The 25398-nt window shown below is 41.1% G+C and overlaps 1 protein-coding gene across 4 annotated transcripts in view; it reads right to left on the reverse strand.

Moving 5' to 3' along the window:
- tom1l2a (target of myb1 like 2 membrane trafficking protein a) overlaps positions 1–25398 on the reverse strand; it is a 28807-nt gene continuing 3409 nt past the window's right edge. The window contains exons 2-17 of one of the 4 annotated variants that reach the window (XM_030057509.1): positions 21770–21854; positions 17944–18022; positions 17176–17325; positions 15763–15897; positions 15509–15667; positions 15104–15220; positions 14023–14156; positions 13361–13403; positions 12845–12853; positions 12064–12235; positions 10164–10278; positions 8877–8952; positions 7808–7882; positions 4917–4976; positions 4267–4303; positions 1–3434 (exon numbers count right to left, since the gene is read on the reverse strand). In XM_030057509.1, coding sequence (XP_029913369.1) covers positions 3289–3434; positions 4267–4303; positions 4917–4976; positions 7808–7882; positions 8877–8952; positions 10164–10278; positions 12064–12235; positions 12845–12853; positions 13361–13403; positions 14023–14156; positions 15104–15220; positions 15509–15667; positions 15763–15897; positions 17176–17325; positions 17944–18022; positions 21770–21854 — 1592 coding nt within the window. In that variant the 3' untranslated portion in view covers positions 1–3288. The remainder of the gene's footprint in view (positions 3435–4266; positions 4304–4916; positions 4977–7807; positions 7883–8876; positions 8953–10163; positions 10279–12063; positions 12236–12844; positions 12854–13360; positions 13404–14022; positions 14157–15103; positions 15221–15508; positions 15668–15762; positions 15898–17175; positions 17326–17943; positions 18023–21769; positions 21855–25398) is intronic. The other 3 variants (XM_030057510.1, XM_030057511.1, XM_030057512.1) reach the window with 3 other exon arrangements.

Raw genomic sequence — 25398 nt, forward strand, 5'->3', positions numbered from 1 at the left:
TAGAGGTCACACACTGCTAGTGTTTTATTGGGCAGTTTAAATACGTGCATTAGGTCAAACAGAGATCTGAACCATAGGTAATGGCAGCAGGTAGCACAGCCGAACAGACATGGGACACGCACTGACAGAAAACAAGCCCCTCTTCCATGTCCGCGATGTTTTAGCAAAACATTCTGCCTCATCGATATCAAGACATTCAGTCACCATTCTGAGATAGCCAGAGTTTCGAGGAATACATGTTGCAATCTGGGCTTAAGCTTCAAAAAAGCAGTTAAAACAGTACAATCTGTTACAAATTCAGAAATATGCAGCACACAAACATAAAATGTATCTCCCTTTAAAAGGATCCTGTTACATTTTAAATAATAATCATTGTTCAGTCTGCATGGTAAGAGCTTTTTAAAGTGAACACAATGCTTGATTGTAAATTTGATGCTATTATTTCAGTTATCAGGTTACCTCATTAGAGGCACAGACTAAAACCTTTAAAACTCTAGCCATAAAGCAAAGTTAAAGCTGATATTAATAATTGTTTACTTTGTTCTAATAAAATGCATTTAAATATTTAATCATAATAAGACAACTTACACAAATAATTTCCAAAGTCAATGTTGCAGTTATGTTAACAAGTATAACAAATCATGAGCATTTCCCTCTGGTGGAAAGTCTATACTGTTGACTGATAACTCAACAAGAAGCTCCCATACATGGTTCAGCTTGAATAAACTTGGGACGAAAGTCAAATAGGCTGGTTCTAAATTGACAAGGCTTTTGGTCTTTAAGGGACTGACTGGAGAAAAAAAAAAAGAAAAACTCTTTGAAGTGCAGAGCAAAGTTAGAACAAACCAGTGTGTCAGCAAAAGAGCTTCAACGAAGGCAGAACTGCGTTTGCCTGCAAGTGTGATCTTACATACTTGTCAGCAGCACACCAAAGACAAACTCCACTTAGAGCTACTTTGCTGAAATCAGTCAGTCACAGAAGTGGTACCCAGCAGCTCCAGCAAGGGCAGATAGATAATAATATGCCAGGAATGAAAATACGTCTTTGACTGCACAAACCAAGTTTCATATTTAATGCTGAACAAAGCATAAATGCGTTTGTTTGGTCATGCACCTCAGTGCAAGCTGCAGTAACCACATAAAGATGAACAATTACTGTACAAACACAGGTGATTTTTTTTTCTTTTTTGCCATGAACTACAAAAATACAATCAATGGATCAAATAATACATGAGTCACTGTCTTCTGGATATTACTATGAGCCAATACATTGTTTTTAAACCAGATACAGAAACTAATATTCCTGTATTTTGAGGTATATACAGTACATATATAGTATGTCAAGATCTACATATGAATACTTCCTTTACAATAGAGCATTTTTGTATGCTACACTTTTTTCTCCTTCTTTTAGTCAATTATGTTCCCAGCGCTATGCCATGCTGATAATTTCAGTGCCATATTTTGTCTTGCGTGTTCATGTAATTTTGATTTTTCTTTAAAAGGTTGTAAGTGTGTGTTTTGCAACGTGGACAAGAGCTGGAATTTAAGTTAGAAAAGCTATGTGCAAATTGAAGTCAACTTCAGACTATTTCCCATCCCATATAAAAATAGTAACCATCTTGTAAACATAAAGAATAATATACAGATTTGTTTTTTTTTCTTTCTGTTTTTGCTTCAAAGTGCACAGGCATGAACATATCAGGGGAAGGAAAATGTTCACAATAGCCTCTAATTTCTGAACATGGTTATTGTTTAAGATGTGAATTTTAAGCATTTATTGGACATTAAAGCCTCAAGATTCTTTGGAATGGCTCAAAGCCTGTTTGTTGGTAAAATTTTCTGTTGTCTAATTCTTTAGTCATTTTCAGGGATGCACGGTAATATCGGCATGACATCGGTATTGGCCGATATCAGCTTTGGAAATGAACTATCAGTATTGGCCTGAATGAAGATTGCTGCCTATGCGACATGCCGATATGTGAAATATGTCAAATCTGCCCTTGATGTGGCTGTTGTCAGGATTTTCTCAGGCAGAGCATCACCCAAGATTGTTTCAGTAGGATGAATCTTACAGTTTTGTTTGAAAGAAGATGTTATATAAAAAATAAATATGGCATGTTTTACATAATATAAGTTGAAGTAGTATTCTTATTTTGCTCTGTGGAATGTGTACATTTTGAAAATCATCGTATTTTATGTCTGCATCTGCCAGTGGGCCTTCACAATAAGAGCAGGCATAATAAAATGTTAAATCCACTGATGTCCTCTGCAATTAGGTGGAAAAAAATATGTGCATGTATCGGTATTGGTATCAGTACTGGCCAAAAAAGTTGGACAATATTGGCATATCGGATATCGGCAAAAACTCCAATATTGTGCATCCCTAGTCATCCTATTGTACCTTTTCAGATAGGACTGAAAAGACTGATGGCAAAGACTACATGAGCATTTCCCTTTCCCTAAGCCACTAAAAACAAGAGTCAATGCTAACAAGTGCTTTACAGCTAAGTTTGTTTTGTATTCCCTTTGATTAAAGGAAATGCTAACATACAGATTATCAAGGTTAGCTATGATTTAGCTATTATTTACCAAGTTAGCAAATTAGCCTGCTAACATCAGTCTCTATCCACACTGCTTCTGGCAAAATGAGTAATAACTTGTTCCCAGTCCGTATATACAGTATTCCATTATTACAGGCATTAACAGAAATCTAAACTGGAGAACTTGTATTTTAAAAAAAAAAATCTATGGAGGAACAATGACCACAGCGCTAGTACATAGTACAATACAAACCATTAACAGAATAAATGCATAAATTAGCTGAACGTAGTAAAACATCACAATATATTCCTAGTTGTATCTTTTCATACTGCCTCAATGTGCGGGCCTTCAGTGAAATTTTTCCATCCATCTTTCCCATTTTGCAGAAATACGCACTGACAGAGCCACAGCATGTATTTCTTTTTAAACCACATCTAGCAATGTTAGTTTGCCTTCCTTTGGTGGAGCGTTACAAATGAGATGCAGGGCTGCAAGCAGATCCCTCACTAACAGATCAACAAGTCGATATATAGTGACACACGACGCAGCACTGGGCAGCAAGCATGTTGGACCTCTGCATGTTACGGCAACACTGGCAAGAAGACGGAAAGGAGGTGATATCATTTGCTACACCTCTCCTGGCTAGCAATGAAATGAGACTGCAAGGAAAGTTAGGGGTGGGTCTGAGAAAGGCAGAGACCTTTAGATAACCCCACACAAAGACAGAGTCCCTGCGCGAAGAGTCTACAAGGCAAAAAGGGCGTCTTCTGTCCGCTCGGCCTTCTTGTGGGAGCTGCTCGAGGCACCAACAGGGGGAGCGGGGTTTCCTCCAGGGGGAGATGGTAAGGAGTCTGCTGCCTTTGCTCGCTCCTCCAAGAACTTATCAAACTCTGAAAGAGACAAACAAACTTGTCTTAGGTACATGACATTATGTTAAGGGCAAAGTTTATCATCTACTTAATTTACAGACACACAAGAAACCAGATTATTGAGAGTAACTGAGTAATGGGAGGAAATCAGGGACGCATTTTCATGTGTTACTTTATTCTGATTATACAGAACTCCAGTATGTCCATATACACTCCCAAATAATTGGGTCCCTCCAACCCTGATATTCCCCAGACTGTTACTGCTGCTGACACCAGTGCTACAGCTAACTCGCCGCCAGTGGAATACGCTCTTGGGGCGGGGATTTCCTGAGCTTCACCCCTCGGCTGCGTAGGGTCTAGTCGGATGGCGGCAGATGTGTTTTTCATTTCCTTTCATCAGAGGTAACGCTGACATAAAATTAGTAAGCATTCTTCATCAAACATATAGAACAGAAAGTTTTTTCTCTCCCAAGGGTTGTATGGCATATTTATTGTTTTTATGGTGTCATTTTCATTACCCACTCACTTTTCCTGCAGACATATGTAAAAAGCTGTTCAGAAATCCAAGTAAGGGTCTATATGGCCCTACACTTGAGTTTCTCCAGCAGGCGTCTAGCTATCCAAACCAAATACCTCTTAATCCCTTACCCCAATGATGGAAACCGGCTTTCACGTTTACATGGCATTTGAGAAATTAGATAAGTGCCTATACGTGGTGAGTAACCCCATTACTTCAGTGCATGTAAAGGCAGCGACTGTTGTATAAATCAACAAAGTTAAGAAAACAAATCCCTCCAAAACTTAAGGGCTAGTGACACATATTCAGTGGCTTATGACGATTGTGAGTCCATACCTTCACTGGTCACCCCTTCATCAGAACCATCACCTCTCTATGGAGAAGAGAAAATTGAGAAAATGACACAATCATACTGGCAACATCTCACCAGCAAACAGACACTGTGTTTCAAAAGAGTGTAATAAATTGCAGTGTACAAATCCATGAGTCACACAAAGCACCATACAAATAAAATTCCTATAAAGTACACACAAACCAAAACACATCAAACCATACAGAGTTACTCATGAAGGATCCCTTGACCATGCATCTACCCATACACTTCTCACAGGTGAACACAACAGGGAGCCTTCGTTGGCCCATCAACCTTTACATGCATATATTAAAGAAGACCATATCACTTGTTTTGAACCATTGGAGATTAGGGCTATTATTAACACTATGTTAGCGTAGGAAACACACACCGTAGACCCCAAACTTAAACTGTTATATGGCTCTCATTGGTGGAAATCGATTAGATAAGAGTGAATGAGAGGGGGTGAGGATAAGGGAAACTAAAGGTGAATCTATCCAGTTACATGAGATGGATAGATGGAATGTGCTATCAAAAAAAACCAAACAAACAAACAAACAAACAAAAAGGAACCCAAGAGGAGAGCGGAGAGAGTAAGAAGAGAAAGATATAAATCAAGGTAAAGAAGTCTCACCACGTCAGTACAGAGCCACTCCTCTATGTCATCCATGACAGAGGACTGCGATACGGGGATCTATGGAGCAAAGCCATGGACAAACCAAGGGGCAGCACCAAAGCCACACAACAGAACGACACCCCACCCCGACAACAAAAACAAAAATTGCAACACAAAAAAACAAGAACAGGAATCACCAAAGGCTCGGAGAGGAAGATGACAAAAAATAAAAGAAAACAATCAAGCTAAAATGAGAACAAAAGAAAGGAGCTCACATATGCTGTGCCCGCACACACCTAGAACCACATACACACGATGCCCCATGAGAGCCTGTGTTTTTGCCATTACCATTTTATCACGTTCAGTGGATCTGCTGCTCAGCTTGATGTCTACTACGAGAACAGGCGTTCCCAGGTTGTGTATTGTTCTCATTAGTTCAGTGGTGCTGACATGGCTTAACAGCTGCCGTCTAATGTCACACAGCAGTGTTAATTATTCCACATCATTAGTTAATTAGCAAATCGCTTGAACATGATTAAGAGATTGATTGGAAGGAAAAAAGCTAAAAGCACAGGGACCCGTGAGAGCCAGGGCAATCACACAGCATACACACAGAGAATACTCACTGCACACACGCGCGCACACACACACGCACACACACACACACCATATAGGGCACACAGAGCATGAGCAATGCTGCATGGCATGCAGTGATTGTGGTGATGGAGGCCATGGCAGAGTGGATGGAGTGCATTTGTGCCTATGTATGCATGCATTTGACACCGATGGTCACGGTGACTAAAGGTGCTAGCACCCCAGGCCTGCTGGGAAAGGAAACCAGCATGACCACACTTTCTGGATTCCTCTCTAGTCCTCCTCACTAGTCATATGACTTTGTGTTGTACTACAGTCACATGTGCAGTGATGAATGTGTACCTACCACATCTCCAAATATGATTTTAAAGCAGAGATGGATTCAGAATGACACTAATGAAATGATTAAGCAATATTATTGTGCTATAGTATTCATACTGACCATTTCCACTGATATGTAGGATTGTATCTCTTTACAAAAGAGGTCACTTTGTATCATGGACAAGAATTTTTTTTTTTCCAATAGTGAATACCAAAGCCTATTTGCAGAAACTGGTAAAGTGTGCTCCACACATTCTTCTTTTCAAGAACAGAGCACAGAGTTCATGCTCACGTCAGAGTCATCTCCTTTCACTGCCTATGGAATGAATCAAAGTCCGCAGTTGACGTTGACTTGATATCAAAGTCGAATAGTGAGAACAAAAGCCTCTTCCTGAGGCTCTGTGACACACTGTACAAACACTGGTGGGGTTTCCTCAAGAGATTACAGTTAATGCAGTGAGGGAGATTATCAAACGATAGGCCAAGGCAGTCAGAGGCACTGAATTTTCAAAGCAAAGTCACTCAGAGGAAAAAAACAAGAGGCTGAGTGAATAGGGAAGAATGTAAAGAAAGACTGTACAAGAAATATATCCCAATCTTTACCAACAGCTTAAACATTACTAGAATTTCAATTTAAAGTGTAATTCCTTGTGTTCAAATGTCTACAGTTGTAATAGCAATTTAAAAGGAACAAATCCAGCCCACAACATTTAACCATTGTTCAAAAACAGGGAAGGGAGATTTACATTGTGTTTCTGTTGCCATTTTGGTCTTTCATGTCCAATTTTTATTATTATTCTGTGCCTAAATACTGGAAAGTGAATCCAGTAACTGTATGTCAGTGAGAGATATTGAATGTAACTACAATGATGTTTAACAGGGGAGGAAAAATAAATCATCTAAAACAAAAATGTTTGTTGTCATGTTTCAAGGTCAGACTCATCGATTTGCAGCAATAAAAACAATTATATAGGGATAAATCTAGCACGAAAGAGGGAGGCCACACTTGCACCATTGTAACTGCACTGTCAAGTGCATGTGCTTTGCATTTGGTTACATTTGGTGCACCCTTAAACAATAAAGCTGTGCCAGCAACACAATGTAAATCACCAATCCCTGTATTTGAGCAGTTTTAATGTGTTTCAGGCTGCGTTTTTCCTTTCACTGTCACACAGTTAAAAATTGTCAGATGTGTTGATTCATCTGTTAGTTGGTTAATTCCCTAGTTCTTATTAGAATGGGGTATCTGCACTAGTCATTAAATATATCTAGTACATTATCTAAGATCCACATGTTACTAAAGACCGTTAGCTTGGAGATGACAAGGCGACAAATGCCAAATACTTACCACTACACAGAGATCTCACACTAGCATCCATTCTTAGAAAATGTCTTTTGGATGACATGTAATCAAGTACTTCAGCTGTTGCACTGTTGTTATGAACACTCCTCATGCTTATTGGTTTGGACCTTACTGTGTAGCAGAAGTATCTGCACCCCTCTGCTGCTTTCATGTGAGACTGTTAAGAGTTGTGTCTAGCAGATATGGAAACCCACACTTGCTCCTGGGGACCAGACATTCTGGTCAATCCATCCATGGAGGGGAGGATGGAGAAGGGAGGGGGTAGATGGATGGAGAAATGGAAGAGAAACCCAACAGTAGAGGGTACAGTGTAAAGCACCCATGTCTGGCATGGTTGCCGATATCTTAAAGCATGTCAGCCCAGTCACACCACTGGCTTGCTGGCATAAGGGCAGGAGAGCTGAAGATGATATGATAATGGGTTGCCTATGCTTTCTTCTCCAAATAACTGTCCATTCTACTGTTGGTGCTAAGTTGATTTGAGCTTTCTAGGAGAGAAGGGCAGGATGAGGGGACAGTCGATGAGGATTATGGATGATGGCAGAGGGGGGTGAAAGCAGGGGTGATGGTAGACACGAAGGGAGGGAGGGTGAGGGGGAGTAGGAGGACACACTGAGGATGGAGTCCTCACCATTCCTTGGGTAATAAGCCAGCTGTCTATGGGCAGCTCCTGATCTGCTGGGTTATCATCCCCTTTTACCCTCAGCTGAATCAACAACAGAACAACACCTTACACAAGAGAAGAAAGGTAGCAGGCCACCACCACACCATAGCACACAGTGCAGAGAGAGAGAGAGACAGAGGAGAAATCAAATATGCAAGAGAAGATTGTCACTTAAAAGGGGAGGGGGGAGGTGAGGGGTACATTCCATAAAAATGTAAGAATGAGGAAAAGAAAAGGGGGAAAAAGACTGTGAACACCCTCAGGTAATAAGTACCAAAGGCACAGGGACATCTGAGGTAACTACCACAAGGGACGATGTGTGCAATCAATGTGTGTGTGTGTGTTTGTGTGTGGTGGGGGTGGTTCAGATTTCAGAACTGTCTGTGTACCTTGTGATAACCATGCAAATGTACTGGAGTGTGTGCTGAGCCAGACAGAAATGCCTGAGAACGACAAATCTCGAAACTAGCATGTGTCTCTCTTTGTTTAATTCTCTGTACAAACTGACTGACTGGTGTTTGAGTTTAAATCAACAGAAACTGAATTAAAAAAGGACCTGACATCCAGCATGCAAAATGAGAAGCTGAATGCATGTCTTCGAACGGCTGGATAGAACTAGCATCTGTCTATCTGCACACGAATGCAAAGAAGTGACAGTATTTTGGATTTAGAATCAGCAGGTTTGGCACAGATTATTTATTTAGAGTATATGAGCTTCATATTATAGCCATGCTTATATGTATGTGCAGCTGCCACAATGTGATCTAATTAGTTTAGTCATTCAGAGATAGGAATAGTCACTCCACAATCATATAACGTTTAGCCACAGCTCAAGCTTCACTGCACACAGGACAGATCTCAACAGATCACAGTGCAGTCTGTCACATGCAGGGAGTGACCAAGACCTTAGCACAGACTGGCACAGGAAGGCCTTGTCAGCCATGTAAATAACACAGCACCCACACTCCATGTCTGGGTGAAAGGAAGGACACAGGCCTATAAAACTACATCCCTTGGCATGCTTTGGTGTACTCACCCCTCCTGTGTTCTGTTGTCTGACATCCAGAGCCGAGGCCAGGCCGCCCAGAGCCTGAGGGTCCTCATACTTTACACTGTGCACACACACAAACACAACATAGTTAAGATATAACTTCTAATCTACAATGGGAGTTCAATATCTAAATAAATTAAGATGAATAAAAACAAATGAGTAAGGCATTACTGTGTCCAGTTTGTGTGTCAAAATGTTAAGGACGTGACATGACATCAAGATATTTTCAGGGCAGCGACAGTGGACCATGAATGCAAAAAAAACATTAAACTATACTAAAATATCAATTTTTGCTGTCAGTGTCTCATAATCAAAAAGCAAGTTCTTCCTTCAAGAGGCGCAATTTTGCATCAATGTTTAATCATATGTGAGAAATCCATAAAATCGACAAAGACACCAATCTCTCCACAGAGAGCAGCCTCACTTGTCCATAATGCAATGCAGCCGCAAGACATGTTGCATTTTGAATAAGGAGCAGAACTGGCTTTTTCTCTGCTGGTAAAACACATGTGCTCATAGCTAATAGTAAGTTGACGATCGTTCTCAGGGTGTTGTCAACACTGGAAAATGTAGGATATCACCAACTGAGGTAGGTGAAGCAGGTTGTGGGAATTTGGAGGCACCAAAAAAGTAAATTAGAATACTTCATCACAAAGTAACTTCTGGAGACAGTGAACATCACAGACTGATCAAATAAATTAGCATAAAGAGTATCCCAGGGTGTTTTTCAGGGCTGTCCCAAATACTTTTTTTTTAATACTGAGGTTTATTACCAAATATTCAGATATTCACTCTCAATTAATCGGCTTATAAAAGCAAATCGAGTTATAGTGCAGTACATTCCAAATAAACACACAAATCTCACAAAGCATAGAGGTGCTGTGGCACTGGTACTCTTTCCTAAGTAAGAAGCAATCAAACATACAAATATGATTTATTTTGAACCTATTTAGATTTGCCCCCGGGATTAATTTTTAAAATTTAAAAACTAAGCAAAACTTGACACCATTTTACAGTGACCCCTCCCTGACAAATTATTCAAATACTCAAACTGTATTCAAACAGCAACCTAACAAGTAATTATTGAGTTTTTCCTTTTCCCAGGGATTTTCATTTAAATGGAATCAGTTGTATCCCACCTATATTCTATAGCACTTGTGGATTTAAGTCACTAGTTAAACAACAGGATAAATTATGACCTGTCTAAAGGCATGAAGAAATTGCAGGATGCTTGAGAATCAATGCGGTGGGGAGTGGGTAATCTGGACCTACTTTTTGCGTTGGTCAGCCAGAGAGCTGGTCCTGGTCTGAGCAAACATGTCAAAGTCATCCTGGTTTTGGCCTGAAAGAGAGGATAGGGTGCCTCTCACACTTTCTGAACCCACATCTGGAGAGGGACAGAGAGGAAACAGGGGATAGAGAGAGAGGGTAAGAGTGTGGTAGAACAAAAAATGAGATCAAGACATGGAGACAAAAAAAGAAAATGACAAAATTAGAGACAGGAGAAAGGAGGACTGGTACTAAATTTAAGTTCTGTAGTCATCAATTAGAGTCCTAATATTTATAGATCATCATCATGAGAGATGCAGAGCTCCCATACAGTACTATGCAACTCTGTCTGCTCCACCATAAGAGCAGCCATATATCTAAGCCTTAGCCAGAGAACTAAGGAGTGCAAAGACTTCGTAGAGGCCAACAGGGGAGCTAACAGTGGTAGGGGAGACTCTTTAACTGTGAGTTATGGAGTTGGGCTTATTTCCCATTAGTAGCCAGATTATGAGCCTTTTTTACACTCTGCTGCCTCTCCAATGCCAGGTCTGCAGAGACTGGCGGGAGTTACTGCTCAGGTAAGAGTCTGTGTGTCGGTGTGTGTTTGTATAATAGGTAGGAGCTGGAAGCAAGAGGTGTGTGGAGTGCAGTACATTTTACAATCCCACTGAGGACTAAGTAGACATAATTTAGATGCTGAATCTATAACTCTCATATATTCCCAGATCCTTTTTTTGCTTTGCTTTTTTTTATTTAGCTGAAAAGGGACAAATACAAAAGATACTGACAGCTGCCGGAGCAGTGTCCAACACATTATGCATATGCTTGTAGCCGAAGCAAATTTCCAGCATCAGTATAGCTATGTGAAGCCCGGCTTTAGACCAAGCACTTAATAGGTTGTTACATAATTAAGTCATGCATAAAAAGCTATTAATATCAAGCATATGCATCTGAGTAGTTTAATGCCTTTTTGCCATCAGAGGATGTATTCTAAGACGCAGATGTGTAACAAACTTTCACTCTTAAATCTCCTGTAGTCCAGTCTTAGCCTACACATTTATAAGCATTTATATCTCTTTAAAAAGGTTTAATCAATGTAAAATGATTCAGTAGGAATATACTGATATTATACCGATACTGGGATATGAGACTTGATATCATCTGGGATTTTATATATCATCATACTACATCGGCGTTGTCTTTTCCTGGTTGTAAAGGCTGCATTACAGTAAAGAGATGCAACTGTCTGAAGTTTTTAGACTGATCTATCTGTTCAATTATCTGCCTCTACTTGCTTGGTCATCCTGTCCACACTATTAACAATTAATTATCAAAACGTTTTGTGTGTTACTATCTATGAAAGCATGAATAGTCTTCCCTGCAGTCAAAGTTGGGACTGTGATTGTGATTGTGATATTTGATTTTGCCCATACTATCCAATCCTACATTTATACATACAGTTATAGGTCATCATCAGTCTGTCTATTTTAAGGCCCTACCCAGCCCGGCTTGACAGGTCCCACGAAATTTGAGGTCTGTGCCCGAACAGAATCCAAATTAAATTTTTAGTAAGAGTATAACTGCAAGCACACATGCTAACATGTCACATCACATGCAGGTAAACAGACAGAGACACAAACACGCCAAGAGACAGACCAGTGATTAGATCAAGGAATTTATATATTAAGCCTTTATATCATAGCATACGGGGGCATTAATGTGTCAAATAGATAAATGAATATGGCCCATGCCCGACTAGGCCTGATGTCACAGGCAAAGAAAAAAGCCATACAACCCGGCTCGGGCCGTGTTGCAGAGCACTACATACAGCATACTGCAAAAACCTTCTCTTTACATACTAAAATGCAGACTTCATATCATAACATTCCTATTTTGTCCTTACCTAGACCAGCCAGTGCTGTGGATAGCGACGCTGTGGTGGGGTTGCGGGCCGGGGAGGCAGTGGCCCCAGCAGTGGTTTGTGGCGGTGGGCTGGAGGTGATCCTGGGAGTGACCACGGCGGGGGAGCCTGGGCCCAGGTCTATCAGGTTGTCCTCTGTGGCTTCATTCAACATCTGGTAGGTGTCAGAAAGGAAGAGAGAGATGACTGTTAACAACAGTGAATGGATATAAGCATTAAGTGCAGTGCAAAGTAACTTCAATATACAACGTTGCTGAATTTCTAGTTTGACTAACTTTTGTTACATCAGATGTTTAACCTGACTGGTTTCAACCCAAACAAATGGAGATGAGTGAAGCCTGTACCTTTGTTGAGAAACACATTACATGGTATTCATTCTTCATATACAGAGGGACATTTTGCAGCTGCTGAAATTCTATGGGCTACAGATTCTACAGGATTGAGTACTTTCACGCTGAGAGACAAAACTGCAGGTCAGCACTTGGGGTTTTGGGGGTTACACACAGGACTAATACTGAGGGTTGAAAAGGAACAAGAACAGGTGTCAGATGTGTACTTAGCAGTAAGGAAATGGAGTGGATACAAGTGTCAGAGACAGGAAGCAAGAAAGAGGAGAAGAAGGGGCATCTCTACTTTCACTTGACGATGGTTACTATGTTGACACATGTCATATGGGCCTAAATATTAGCTCCATATAACAGATATGTCAACATTAATCACCAGCTCTGGCTTGGATAGAGTGCGGCACGGCTGTCATACTTGCCTCCATCAGCTAGCCATGACACAAACAGACAAAGCAAACAGAAATATCAACAGAATGCAAATACAAACAGCTATGTGGGGATGTTAGGAATACCCCACGCACTGGCGACTATCATTGGCAAGTATTCACTCTAAACAGCCGACTGGGGATTGGTCTGCACTGATACTCTATTTAGTTGAAATGGAGCTGAAAATGGGAGCTATTTACATTATGTGCTGCTGTTGGAGAGGAATTTATTCACTAATAGTTATGAAATCACATTCGACCACCTATCAGTGGAGGATTTCATTATCGATTCACTAAAATAAGCATCTGAATGCTGCTGTGCCGACTGATTTTCTATTTAAAACATCACTCAATGCTTAAAGTTAATGGAATTGCCAGAGGCCATGCAAATATAGTCTTAAAATGCAAGGAAAGATTATATTTTTTTGAAAACAGAGTGAAAGCAAGGAGAAAAGAAGTGGGTGATTGATTTGTGCAGTGTGCAAGCAAAGTTCCCATTGATGTACTCACCCCATTGTTCTGTGTGGCTCTACCCGACCTGTACCTCTCGTATCTGTGAACAGCATAGAGTTCTTTGAGTGATTTTAACACATGCTTTGCTCGGATCAAACATTTACACATCTTTTATCTACAAAAACCTCATGAAAGAGGTTATTTAACAGTTTGAGGCTACAAAATGTTTAAAAAGGAATTCCTACAAAGCGCTTCAACAGCATGAGATCTCTAACATTGTGATAGTTAAGCTTGCTGAAAATCTGCTGTATGTGCCACAACTGTTTCAAAGAGCGGGCATGTTTCCTCAGGAAATTTGATTTGTGCTTCTAAATCAGCTACCGGATTTCAGGAAAAATCTTATATAAAAGAAAAAAAAAATCGAAATACTCCAGCACCCACTTACTTTGGGGAGACAATAAAATTCGAGGGCACGCCAAATTAATTATGGATTGAACATATCAGTGTTGATCTTACTTTGGGGCCAACAAAGAAGTCAAGTTCAGCTGTTGGACATGGCCAAAACTATATTAACATGAAAAAGGAAGACAAGGTCACTTAACAGAATGCAAATGATATAAGCTCTTCAGCATGACGTGTTTTTTTTTTTGACATTCAAGAGCATTTCAAGGAAAACTGCTGTGCCTTGGCAGCCCTTGTTGAGAAAGGTGCTATCATACCTCTCGTAACGAAGGAAAATGTTGTTGAGGTCATCATTGACATGTAGCAGCTCCTCAGTCACCTCCTCGTTGGAGACGCGAGAAATCAGTTCAACTACTCTCTGCTGCATGGCCCTGCATGTCCTGTTCAGCTCCTAGACACACACACACACACACACACACACACACACACACACACACACATATAAGCAATGTCATAGCAGACATTATATTATATCAATCTGCAAATGGCTCAATCCTGTGCCAAATTCTATTAAAGCTTTTTATGTAGTTCATGAAAAAAAAAAAAAAAAACAGATTTTACACAAGCCATGCCACTATGGCCGGCATGCACGGTGAGCTAGCACAAGGCTGAAACCCTACAGATGACATGGTGGATTTGGCCAGAGAAGCTTAAACTGCGCGTGAAATTCGGAGCACTGTTTATTATCCAAATCTAGGAAATTACCACAACCAGCTGGCTGTTGATAGGCTGTGAGTGAGCTGGGCATTTCATCCGATAATTAGAGACACTACTCCCCCTTGTGGTCGCAGAGATGCCACTCTGTATGAACGCCTTCTACAGCATCAGGGAACTGATCAAAGACATTTTTTAAAATATGTATTCACTAAATGCTATTGAGGCTGACATTAACAACTACTTATTGAGTAAAATATCACCATTCCAGTGTGTGACTGAATCACAATAGGTATTTCTGGCATGAAAGAATGGAGCTGAAGCAAAGTCGTAAGGCATTTGAGCCTGTATTCACTGAGATTTTTAGACTAGGAGTACTAAATTAAGTTTGATGATCTCTCACCCTATCCATTCTATGTAATCAAGAGACTAAACTGATCTATTCTGTATGATCCAAACTGTATTGATATCAAACCTATAACAACTCTTTCCACTTCTGATTTGGATGTAATTCATTTCATATATTCAAAAACATTAGACATAAATGAAATTATGTCAGAGTGTCAAGTCAGATGTATTTCCACTGCATGCAAGTCATGTTAGGCAGAACACAACAAAGTGTCAAACTGCATGTGCTTGGTGAGCATGGACCTCATGATGTATAAGTGCAGATGTGCATCTAACCTGAAGCAGTTCTAGGTCAGAGGCGTCTTCCTGGCCGGGGACCATCTCTGTTAGCATCTCTGACATGACTTTGGTGTTTCCTCTCACAATGTCCAGCTCGCTACGCAGTCGGGCAATCTAGAGACACACAGGTTCAGCAGTCATGCACATGTATCTGGGGCTTATTCAGCATCAGTGGTGCAGCAGATGCGTTTCAAGACAGTGGATTGAGTACACGCGACATCCAGCTAAAATCTTGTAATCTGCTTTAGCTGGTGGATTTCATTAGTTTACAACTGAACTCTGGATAAATCTGCTTTTTTTGACCAACTCTCACTGTGACTGAAAATTTTGAACATTACATTACTTGTTTGTCCTGTAAGAAGGTAATATCAGAGGTCGTACGCCACTGCTCATGTCTCGCACCTGTTCAGGGGTTGCTGTGATGGGGCCAGGAACACTAGGGATGTGGGGGATCTGTGTGGCAGTGACAGGTGCCGTGCTGGCTGCAGGTTTAGGGAGTCCACCAGCAGGGGAAGCAGGGGCTTTGTATTTCAGCATGGCTGGGTCCACCTCTGGTACACCCTGGGAAGGTTTAAAAAAAAAAAAAAAACCTTTACAGGCTGTTTCTGTTTCTGTGTGTTTGCTTGTGTGTGTCTTATGTGTATATTTCTCCTCACCCTCTGTGGTGTGTGGATAGGAGACAGCGCATCCAGGTCTGCCATTGGGAACTCAATGCCTTTCCTCTTCAGTTCCTCATAAATATGGACAACTCCAGTCAGGTCAGGGCTACTCCTGAAGGCATCCGCCCAGGCCTGCCGCAACAAACAAAAACACACACACACACACACAAAACAATGTAATGTAACATAAACATTGAACCCATAAGTCGGCAAAAGGGTTAAATGCTCAAAATCACTGAAACAGGAAATCCAATAAAAATCAATGACTAAAAATTTTTTGGCATTTCTGCTTTATTTGCTAGATGGTAGAGAGATTGGACGGACAGGGGAGAGAGGGGGATGACATGCAGCAAAGAGCTCGGATTGTAACCAAACCCAGGCTGCTGTGGTAAGGACTTAGCCACGTGAGCTACCAGAGCGCCACTGGATAAAGAACTTAAATATTGTTTTATATCATAATATCATCACAAAGAGCTTTTTTTCTTGCCTTGAATTCAACAGCAACAATCTTTATTGGACCTTGAAATTTATGCCTAAACCTGACAGGTTCAGTGCAGCTCGGGCTTAATTTGAGACTTAACTGCTTCAGTCTCTGTGGAAATGAGACTCCTCTCTTTTCATTTGTCAAACCATATAAGAGCCTAGAGTATCATGAAGTATTATTTGAAGGGCAAAACAATTAATGTCTATTACACAGTCCGGCCATAGCCAAGCTAAGACAAAGTTGTTGTCTTGCAGGTTTTGGTTGGGCTCAGACAGAACTTTTTTCAGGCAAAAGTTAGGTTGAGCTTGAAAATTGGAGCCCATGTTAAGCTCTAACCCCTATCAAAGAAGAAGAAAAAAAGGTTAAGTAGCCCTTTATTCTTCTACATAACCACTCTCATACAGCGTAACTAGACCGAGCAGGACAGAAAGGCTTCGTCTAAAAGGGGAGTGTCTCTTGGGTCTCCAAAGCCTCCAACAAAGCCCTATAAATAATTAGAGGACAGCGGGAAGAGAGACAGAGAACACCACCTGTTGGTGGAGGTGCCCTCAGGTAACCTGATAGCCCCACAGGCTGCAGTCTGCAGAACAACACTTGGGACCTGGAGCACACGGCGCCCACCTGGCTTCCCACAATGCACAGGGCAGGAGATGGCTGCTGACCTACTTGATGCCATTTTTAGAGATGACTGTTTATTATAGTCACATGCTACTTCATTCAACTGTCATTCAAACATATGATTCCATGAGTGTCCAATTGAGTGTCAGTTACTACACATTTTCATCAGTTGAACCCTCGGGAATTGCAGATAAGAATGAAGAATTGTTTTATACTCAATTGCAAGTCTTACATCAGCACAGTAAGGAAAACTGACAGATAAACTGAAATATGACTAAGGACTGCACTAACACAGAGAGCACTGGTACCTGTATGAGGGCCAGCACTTTGTCTTGTACAATGGTTGGTGGGTTGGTTTTGGGGGAAATAATTTTGACCAGCACGCCATCAATGAAATCCCTGTTGGCCACCTGGACGTGAAACCTGTGACCACAGTTCTTCACACATGTCTCCAATACCTGCAGAGGGAGAGGTAGAAAGGGAACACCAAGTCAGATGAATGGGAAGAGAGTGAAGGAGAAAAGTTTTGTGTGTGATGACTGGGCTGCTGAGATAGACTTTGTTATCGGATATTCACAAAAGATCTCTCTGAAGGTGCTTTCATCGCACTCTGAAAGGGCAGAGATTTTTTTTTTAACTAGTAAGGCTATCATAGAATATGGGTAGGTATGAACACGGAAACGCAAACACAAAAGAGTATGGCTTCTGTAAACAAAACAAAGGATGAGCAGTACAAGACAGACAAAAACAGCCCTGATACTGCCCTAGGGAAGAAACAGGGTGGAATGAAGCGAACAACATCTAAACATCTGGAAAGATCAAGTTGTAAGCAGGGCACAACCCTCTCTAAGGTGGCCTTCACACTGCCCACACGCCTCATAAATATGTGCCATTGTTGGTTGTCTGAAGTTGGATTTTTGAAAAAGAAAAAAAAAACAGGCTATGCAAGGCGCCCTGTGACTAAGTTTGAGGTAAGCTTTTCTGTGACACAGGCCCTACTAATATGTGACTGGTATATTTGATGATAGATTACAGTGAGGAAAAAAAAAAAACAGCTAAAAATAAAAACTTCTTACCGTTAGTGCCAACATCACCTCTCTGTAGTTCTTGTTGCCACTAAGTCTCTTCTTCAGCGCCCGAACAGCATCTTTTGGCCTGGAGGGACACAGCAGAAAAGACACACTTGGATAAATCACCCCAGTCAAAGGTATGCATGACATCTTTTTTTTGTTTTTTTTTTTGTTAGAATAAATTATGTTATGTTCCAAAATAACAGATGCCAGTCAGATTGTCAGTGTTACTGCTTGACTAAGACACAGACAGCCATATAAAAGAACAGTCAGTGAGACCGTCTGGTGTTCCCTTTATTTCAGGCGGCCTATCTGTCTCTCCAAAGGTGAGATCAAAGTGATTCATGTACAAAAAGCTCAGGTAGGCTCTCTTCATCCAACTGCCCGCCTCTCCACTGCAGATGAAACACAAGAAACTTTTATCAAACTCCCTCATGAGCTACATTTAGCTTGAGTGTGAAAGTAAAAGAGCAGAATATATCTTTCTAAGACACCACTCTGTGTGTGTACGTGCATATTTAGTGAGTAAAACATCCAAAGCATGATGTTGCTAAAAACCCCAAAATATTCATTTTAGAATAATATGAAATGGAGAAGAGCAAGCAAACCTTGCCATTTGTGAAGCAATAACTAGCAACTTTTTGGTATATTTACTCAATAAGCTATTAAAACAAAAAAGCAATTATTATCCAAATTATAATTCATTCATTTTCTGTTGACTGACTGATCATTTCAGCTCTAATACTGTCACAAATCATCTAACACAGTATATGTGCAACCAATGACATCGCAATGCTGCGTGCAGAGACACAGGATTTTAGCAACAAACAGCAATTAAAAGATAATTCTGATTGTTTGCTACCTGGGCCGTATATTCCCCCTTCTTGGTGTCATGATGATTGATTGTGTTGAAAATTTCATCACTTCACTGGAGAGCTTTCATACCTCAAGGCCGCCAGGAGAGCTGCTGTCCAATATACAAACTGGCTTCACTACTCAGTGGTGTAATGATCAAAGGCAGGTCCTGGCTAAAGAAAAACAGTGGCAAGTCCACAACTGAAGCCTTGTATACACTGCTATCAGCACCACAGAGCTATCCAAAGTGTACACCGCCAGATGCAGAGCAATAACACACCAACAGTGGACCCATCAAAAGCTGAACCTGAACAGTACTGGAAGAGCATATGGGAGACGGATTCATTACCTAGCATAAACATAAAGCTCAGGTCACAAACATGAAGAGCTGGACAGCACCAGGTCCTGGCATGATCCACTCCTCCTGGTTAAAGAAACTAACAGGACTGAATCAACGCCAAGCAACACAGATTAATCAGCTACCAACAGCAGACTGCCACCTTGACTGGCAAACACAAAGCAGGACAACACTAATCATCAGAAGACCCCCACAAGGGAACACAACTATCAAACTACTGACTAATAACCTCTACAACATGGAAACTCCTGTAAGGCATCATAGCCAGCAAGTTGAATGGACACGTGTGAAAACATGAGCAGAGCTCAGGAAGAGAGTGGAAACAACACCAGAGGGTCAAAGCAGTAGGTAGAGCAGTCATCCAAGACACTAACAAAAGAGAGGTTGATCTGAACACAGCCTGGACTCATTACAGGCCAACTCAGTGTGGCACACATGGGTCCTCAAATGCCTGGCACTATACAAAGTAAACAAGATACTGAGACCCAGATTTACAAAAAATGTTAGTAGTTAACAAAACATTTTTAGTGTTCAAGATCAGTATTAAAACTTGTAATATGTCAAAGACAATCTTCTTGACCAGTCAAAGGTTATGATATTGGTTTTGCACATGCTATCCTGAAAGCTTTTTCAAACATTAAAGGCTTTAGTAAACTGGAGCCTTGAAGCCTCCATCAAGAACTCAGTGGGTAAATATGAGAACCCAATTCAAAGACAATCACACAAGTGACCATTAAACATGCAGTAAGCAATTTTAGAACCTGTTAACAATCCTGAAACTGACCTGTACTTTATGGAGATTTGTGTACTACTAATTATATAAAATATATAAAAATATATAAATTATATAAGGCCCGGCCATTTTGCTGTTTTCCACTTCTTTTCTTTCTCTGTTGTCAAATTCTGTCCCGGAGTGGAGCTCCATCTACTAAACCCCCTCGCATCTTCAGCTTCATTCAAAGCGTCTTTGAAACTGCAAATTCTGCAGATAAATGTATCCAAATTTCAGATCAGTCGCACAAGTGCCTTTGTCGCTGCAATCATCACTGTGGCGACAGAAATAGTTCATTCAAAGCGGTTGTTTGCCTTGTCTCTCAATGTCTGCAGCTTTCGAATTGGAGGTCAGAGACCAAATCATCCAAGTAATCCAACAGGAGCCTTGTGAGAGTGTAATATATCCCTTCCATTCAAAAAACAATTTTTTTCACCTTAACTTATGGTTTTGTTACTGCTACGTTGTCATGAACCTGGAAGCAGGATTGACTGAAGACTGAGTTTGAGCTCTCAATAACTCCTAGGTCAGAAATCACTTTGTGCAACTTTAAGTGTGGCATATAGATCATGAGCTGTCCCATCTGTTCTCAAAAGGCCTGAACCCCATCAGCCAGATCATCGCTGAGAGTAGATACGGGTTCAAGAGCAAGTCTTCCTCTACATGGACTAACTATCAAGCAGTTATATAAATTAGTTGACATCAAACTGCATTCAGTTTATGTCAACTAAGTTATTCAAGTGAGAATCATTTATTTAAGTCACCTGAACAAACAAACAACTCTCTGGCACATTAGTAAGAACATGATCCCCTACACAGCATCAAACTGAGGCCAACTTCTGGCAGCATCCAAGTCATCTGTGCACCACCTCTCACTTCTCCCAGGTTGAGCAGTGCCAGTTGCCATGACGTTAACATTATCAAATTTATACTTTTACCAATTTAAAGACTTTACAGACACGTTCACAGGGCAACACGTTTAAACCTACAGAGACTGAAGCTTAAAAAGTTAAATTGTACAAATCCTCACTGTCTTTCAGCAAGATTTTCAGCAGTATTCTCGTAGGTTGTCGAGGTCCTAGAGTTTTAAGATGGTTTAAGACAGTTAGGTAATACTACAAAAGACATTTCTGGGATTTTTTGCTTTCTAACACAACTAAGTCTAAAACTGGAGTTGCCCAGGCTAACTTGCTGGCTAACTTGCTGAGATTCTTGAATACAAGACACACTAGTGTTCAGTGAAGCTGAGCTCTGTATGTGTGACAGAGAGGGGCCCCATGTCGCATGCCAAGACAATGAGTGTGTGTGGGCATGAAGAATGTGAAAGGCAGTGGGAAAGAGAAAAGCAAAAAGCTCAGGGAAGAAGGGAAAAAAAGATTATGGAGAGCCATTTTCTTATATTTTTCCTGGAGAAAAAAAACAATAAAACAATTCTGCATTACCTTTCATCTCACAAATCAGTATCAACTACCCAAACAAAAGGCTTTTTTGCTGTGTCTGGTAGTGAAACACAGGCATTTGTGTCTAATTTGCTTCATCAATAAGGATGATGAGTCCGCAAAACTTGAAAGCACATTAATTCACAAGGTCTGTAGATTACCAAGACAACACAACCACAATAAAACCGTACAAATGGAATACAGTCAACCCATTTCTATGGATTAAGCAATCATGTTTCCAACACAAAAACAAATAAATGTTTCCAAAGCAAACACAAACACAGGGACCACAGTTCTTTCTGGTCCAAGCAGACCCACTAGTCCTATATAACGCTGATCCCATGAGATGTTTACCTCAGCAAACTGTAACTCGCTGTTGATTTATTTCCAAACAGTGCGCCAACTCACCCCTCCTCTGTCTCATTGATGATATCGCAGATCTCCATGTTGAGGGTCCAGTCCTCATTCTGCAGGCCCCCATCCGTGGCCCTCTCTGGAAAAAAAAGATGTCAACCAGAATATTTATATATACCTGTAATAATACTGTGTGCACCACTGTGATCCATAAGGGCGGTATTTCCCAATAATCACATAGAAGGATAATAGATTGCTAATGCTGCAAAGCCTTGGAATTATACCTGACTGAAAGAGTTAAGTTCCTGGAAAAAAAATAGCTACCAAGCTTGCTAAATGAAAGGTCAGTAATAAGTCATCAGTAAATCAGTCCCCCAACACCACTGAGGTAAACTGGCAACCTGTGGGAAATATAGCTAATTAATAATGCCAACTTAAATCTATTGTCCGGTGAAGACCCATATTATTCATTCATTCATTCAATTCAGCTTCAGTTCAGCACAGATAAGGAGCTGCCACAGCAGAGCATCACTGCTCAATGTGTTAACTAGGAGAAGCCAAGCTGAGCTGTAAGCTGGCTCTTGAGTGAGGTTTTGATGGCTGACCCGGAGACAGTGCCCTTCCAGGTCTCTCACTGTTTAAGCACAATGCTACATTTCAGCCAGGCTGGGCTGTCGCCTGTGCTCACCAAGTCAATGCCGACTAATTAAAGCAAATCACGGCTTATGTAACACTGAGCGTAAAACGTGTTGTGTAAGCAAGCCGATATGTGGTGGCAGACTGCGTTGTTCTATGTTCCATAAAACAGACATCTCCTTGTCTTCAGCTGAGAGATATTTCGCAGGACTAGAAAAGCGGGCCATAAAATATATGCCATACTCTTTAATGTCTAAATACAGTAATGTGGACATCTACCCACTAATATTTTTCTTATACTCATTCCCCTCCACTGCAAAAATTGTTTCACTATGAAAAGACAGTAGCCAACAATTTAGTTGCCTATAAACAGAACCAGCAAAGTCTTAAAGAAGTTTCTTTATTTTATCTAGCTATTTGTCTACATATCTCTATCTATATATAATATCTCTATCTATATATAACACAGGTAAGAGACAGGACAGGTAGCAGCACAGATAACAGGGTTACAGGCATACAATATATAACAAAAAATACTTCATCTTTTGGAAAATTTGGTCAAATCACAACAAACGGCAGTATAAAAGTGTCACGAAGTACAGAAAATCTAGGAGATAATGAGGTATATAATAGACTTTTGGACCCACAATGCAGTCATTTGGCTTGAGAGCATTTGGATTATGACCTTAGTTGTTTGAGGGAAAAGCAGGAATGGAGCAGTGCTAACAAATCTACTGGGTGTTATGTGAATAAACAAACGTCACTGGTGTTTTCACTGATATGAGGGTGACCAAATTTTGTGTGAAGTATTCCTTTAAATAACTAAATGACTCATACGCTAGTAAAAACAAGGGCGACATGATGATACGCCCTGTAACAAAACTACCATGGCTGCTGAAATTAGAAATTCAGCCCAATGTGCTTTCTTCCTTATGGTTTTCCTCTGGAGCTGTGAGCAGCCTGGCCAAGTAAGAACCATAAATAACTAGAAACTAATCTCTAGTAGACGCCAAGGAGAGTCAGGGTGGAGCTCTGGTTCTAGGATCAGGCAGCAGACTACAACAACTCTTCTGTTCAGCCCTCACAATGCTGTCAGCTCCAAGTCTTGTTGGTCCATCACATCGCTGAGTGACACAACTTCTAGTTCTGTTCGAATGCACCCAACTCTAGGAAAGTGCTGCAAAGATGGAACAGTCAGCTGGACACCAAACACCTCTGGGGAAAGTGAAACTGATTGTGGGTGTGATGAGGATGTGTACTCAGCCATAACAATCCTGATAACAGCTGAAAAGCAGAAGCCACAGAGAGACCTGCTTTCCCCTTCACACTCCACCCCACCATTTAATAGCATTTCGGCTACAGCCAGGAAATAATGTGTTACAGACTGTGAGAGGCAACCGTGATGAACAGGCACAGTAGTCATCTGTGTGTTCCCGGCTCTATTTCTCCCTCCCTCTGCCGCCCACCCAATCCATCCATCATGTCTGAGCATAATGATATATCTCAGTATTGCAGCCATTTGAGGTGAGATTCAGAATGAAAGAAAAAAATGGGGTTCTATTGAAGCGAGCTACGACTGACTTCCTGTGACTGACACTCAATAGATTCTCATTAGACAATTCTGGAGCTTGGACAGGAAGAGCTCCTCTTCCCGCAGCCCAGGGGCCCAGAGCAGGCTGTCATGCCCAGGCCAAGAGCCTCTCTCTGGGCTGTGTTGCCTTTCTTTGGGAAGCTCAAGATTGGACAGGCCTGACAGCCATGACTAATTCATGCTGTACCTCCCCTCTCTAAATCAACTTGTCACAGTATGGGCAAGCACTGAGAGACAGGCAACTTTTTGGGGGCAAACTTTGACTCCCGTCTGCAATAAATAAAAAAAACACTCTACTCATATGTACAAAAAGGAATAAAAACACCAATTTCAATATGGGCTGCCATTCAAGAAAACACTGAGCTGTGTCTGGCTGCTCAAGTGCTAAGGCATGCAGTATACTGAATATTAGTTCGAAAGAATTAACCAGCCGCTTCCACTGGAATATCCCATGTAATCTCCTCAAGTGGATTGATAGGTCGAGGCAGGGCAAAGTAATGCTGGTGGAGGAAGAAAGCAGAACAAAAAGAAAATTATGAGAAAGATCTGGCTCTATTCATGCGGAATTGTGAGCATGAATGACATGGGGCATCCAGAGCCTTGCTAATGAAGTTAAGTGCCCACTGACTGCATTCCTCTGTGCTCAGTGTTTCCCAGTCCTGGGAATTGACACCGCACCAGTACAGCCAGTCGATCACGTGGCTGAAAGGGTGGCAGGCTGCGACATCCACTGCCAACAAAGCAATATATCTCTATCCCTCTATCTCCACTCCCACGTGTCTTACTCTCTCAACTCTTTTCTCCCTTTCTCAATTGTTACACTTCTATTCATCCGCATTTCATTACATCTTTTTTCTCATTTCTTTTGTGTGTTTTTGTAATTCCTTCTCTTTCCTAAGCAAGTGAGCAATGGTCTGCAACGCTGGACAGCAAACAGTCACCACCCAGTCACAAGTGAAATGCTGGTCATCTAAATATTGGCACTGGCTGATAAGTTTGTTTACTCTCCTTAGGCTGTTTGGCACTGATCTCACCAGCACTGAAAGTGACTCTGGCTGGTCAAATAGTGACAATAATTCAAAGACTTTGGCATGTGTCAGGCAGTTCAGCCTATTCTGCCCTCAGCAGGGATCAGTGGGGTTGTACAGAACAATAACAATTGGAGGCAGAAAAGATACTTGGCCTGTACAGCAAAGCTCCTTAGTTTCCCTTTCTAAAAAAAATATAGATATAAAAAAAAGGGGGTGGGGGTGGGGGGGTGGAATCTATGGTCAAGTTTACATGATTATGATCTTCCTTATTTTCAACCATCAGTCATCAAATTGGATCGACTATGCAGCAATGGCAGCTACAACCAGTTTTTTCTGCTACCAGGCACTGACTGCAACTGAGCATCTGTTCTCTTGCTGTTACTGTTAGTAATCACTGTCCCCTTAGTTCACTAAGGCTCATGCCT

This window comes from Myripristis murdjan, chromosome 8 (assembly GCF_902150065.1).
Source record: "Myripristis murdjan chromosome 8, fMyrMur1.1, whole genome shotgun sequence".
NCBI classification, from domain to species: domain Eukaryota; kingdom Metazoa; phylum Chordata; class Actinopteri; order Holocentriformes; family Holocentridae; genus Myripristis; species Myripristis murdjan.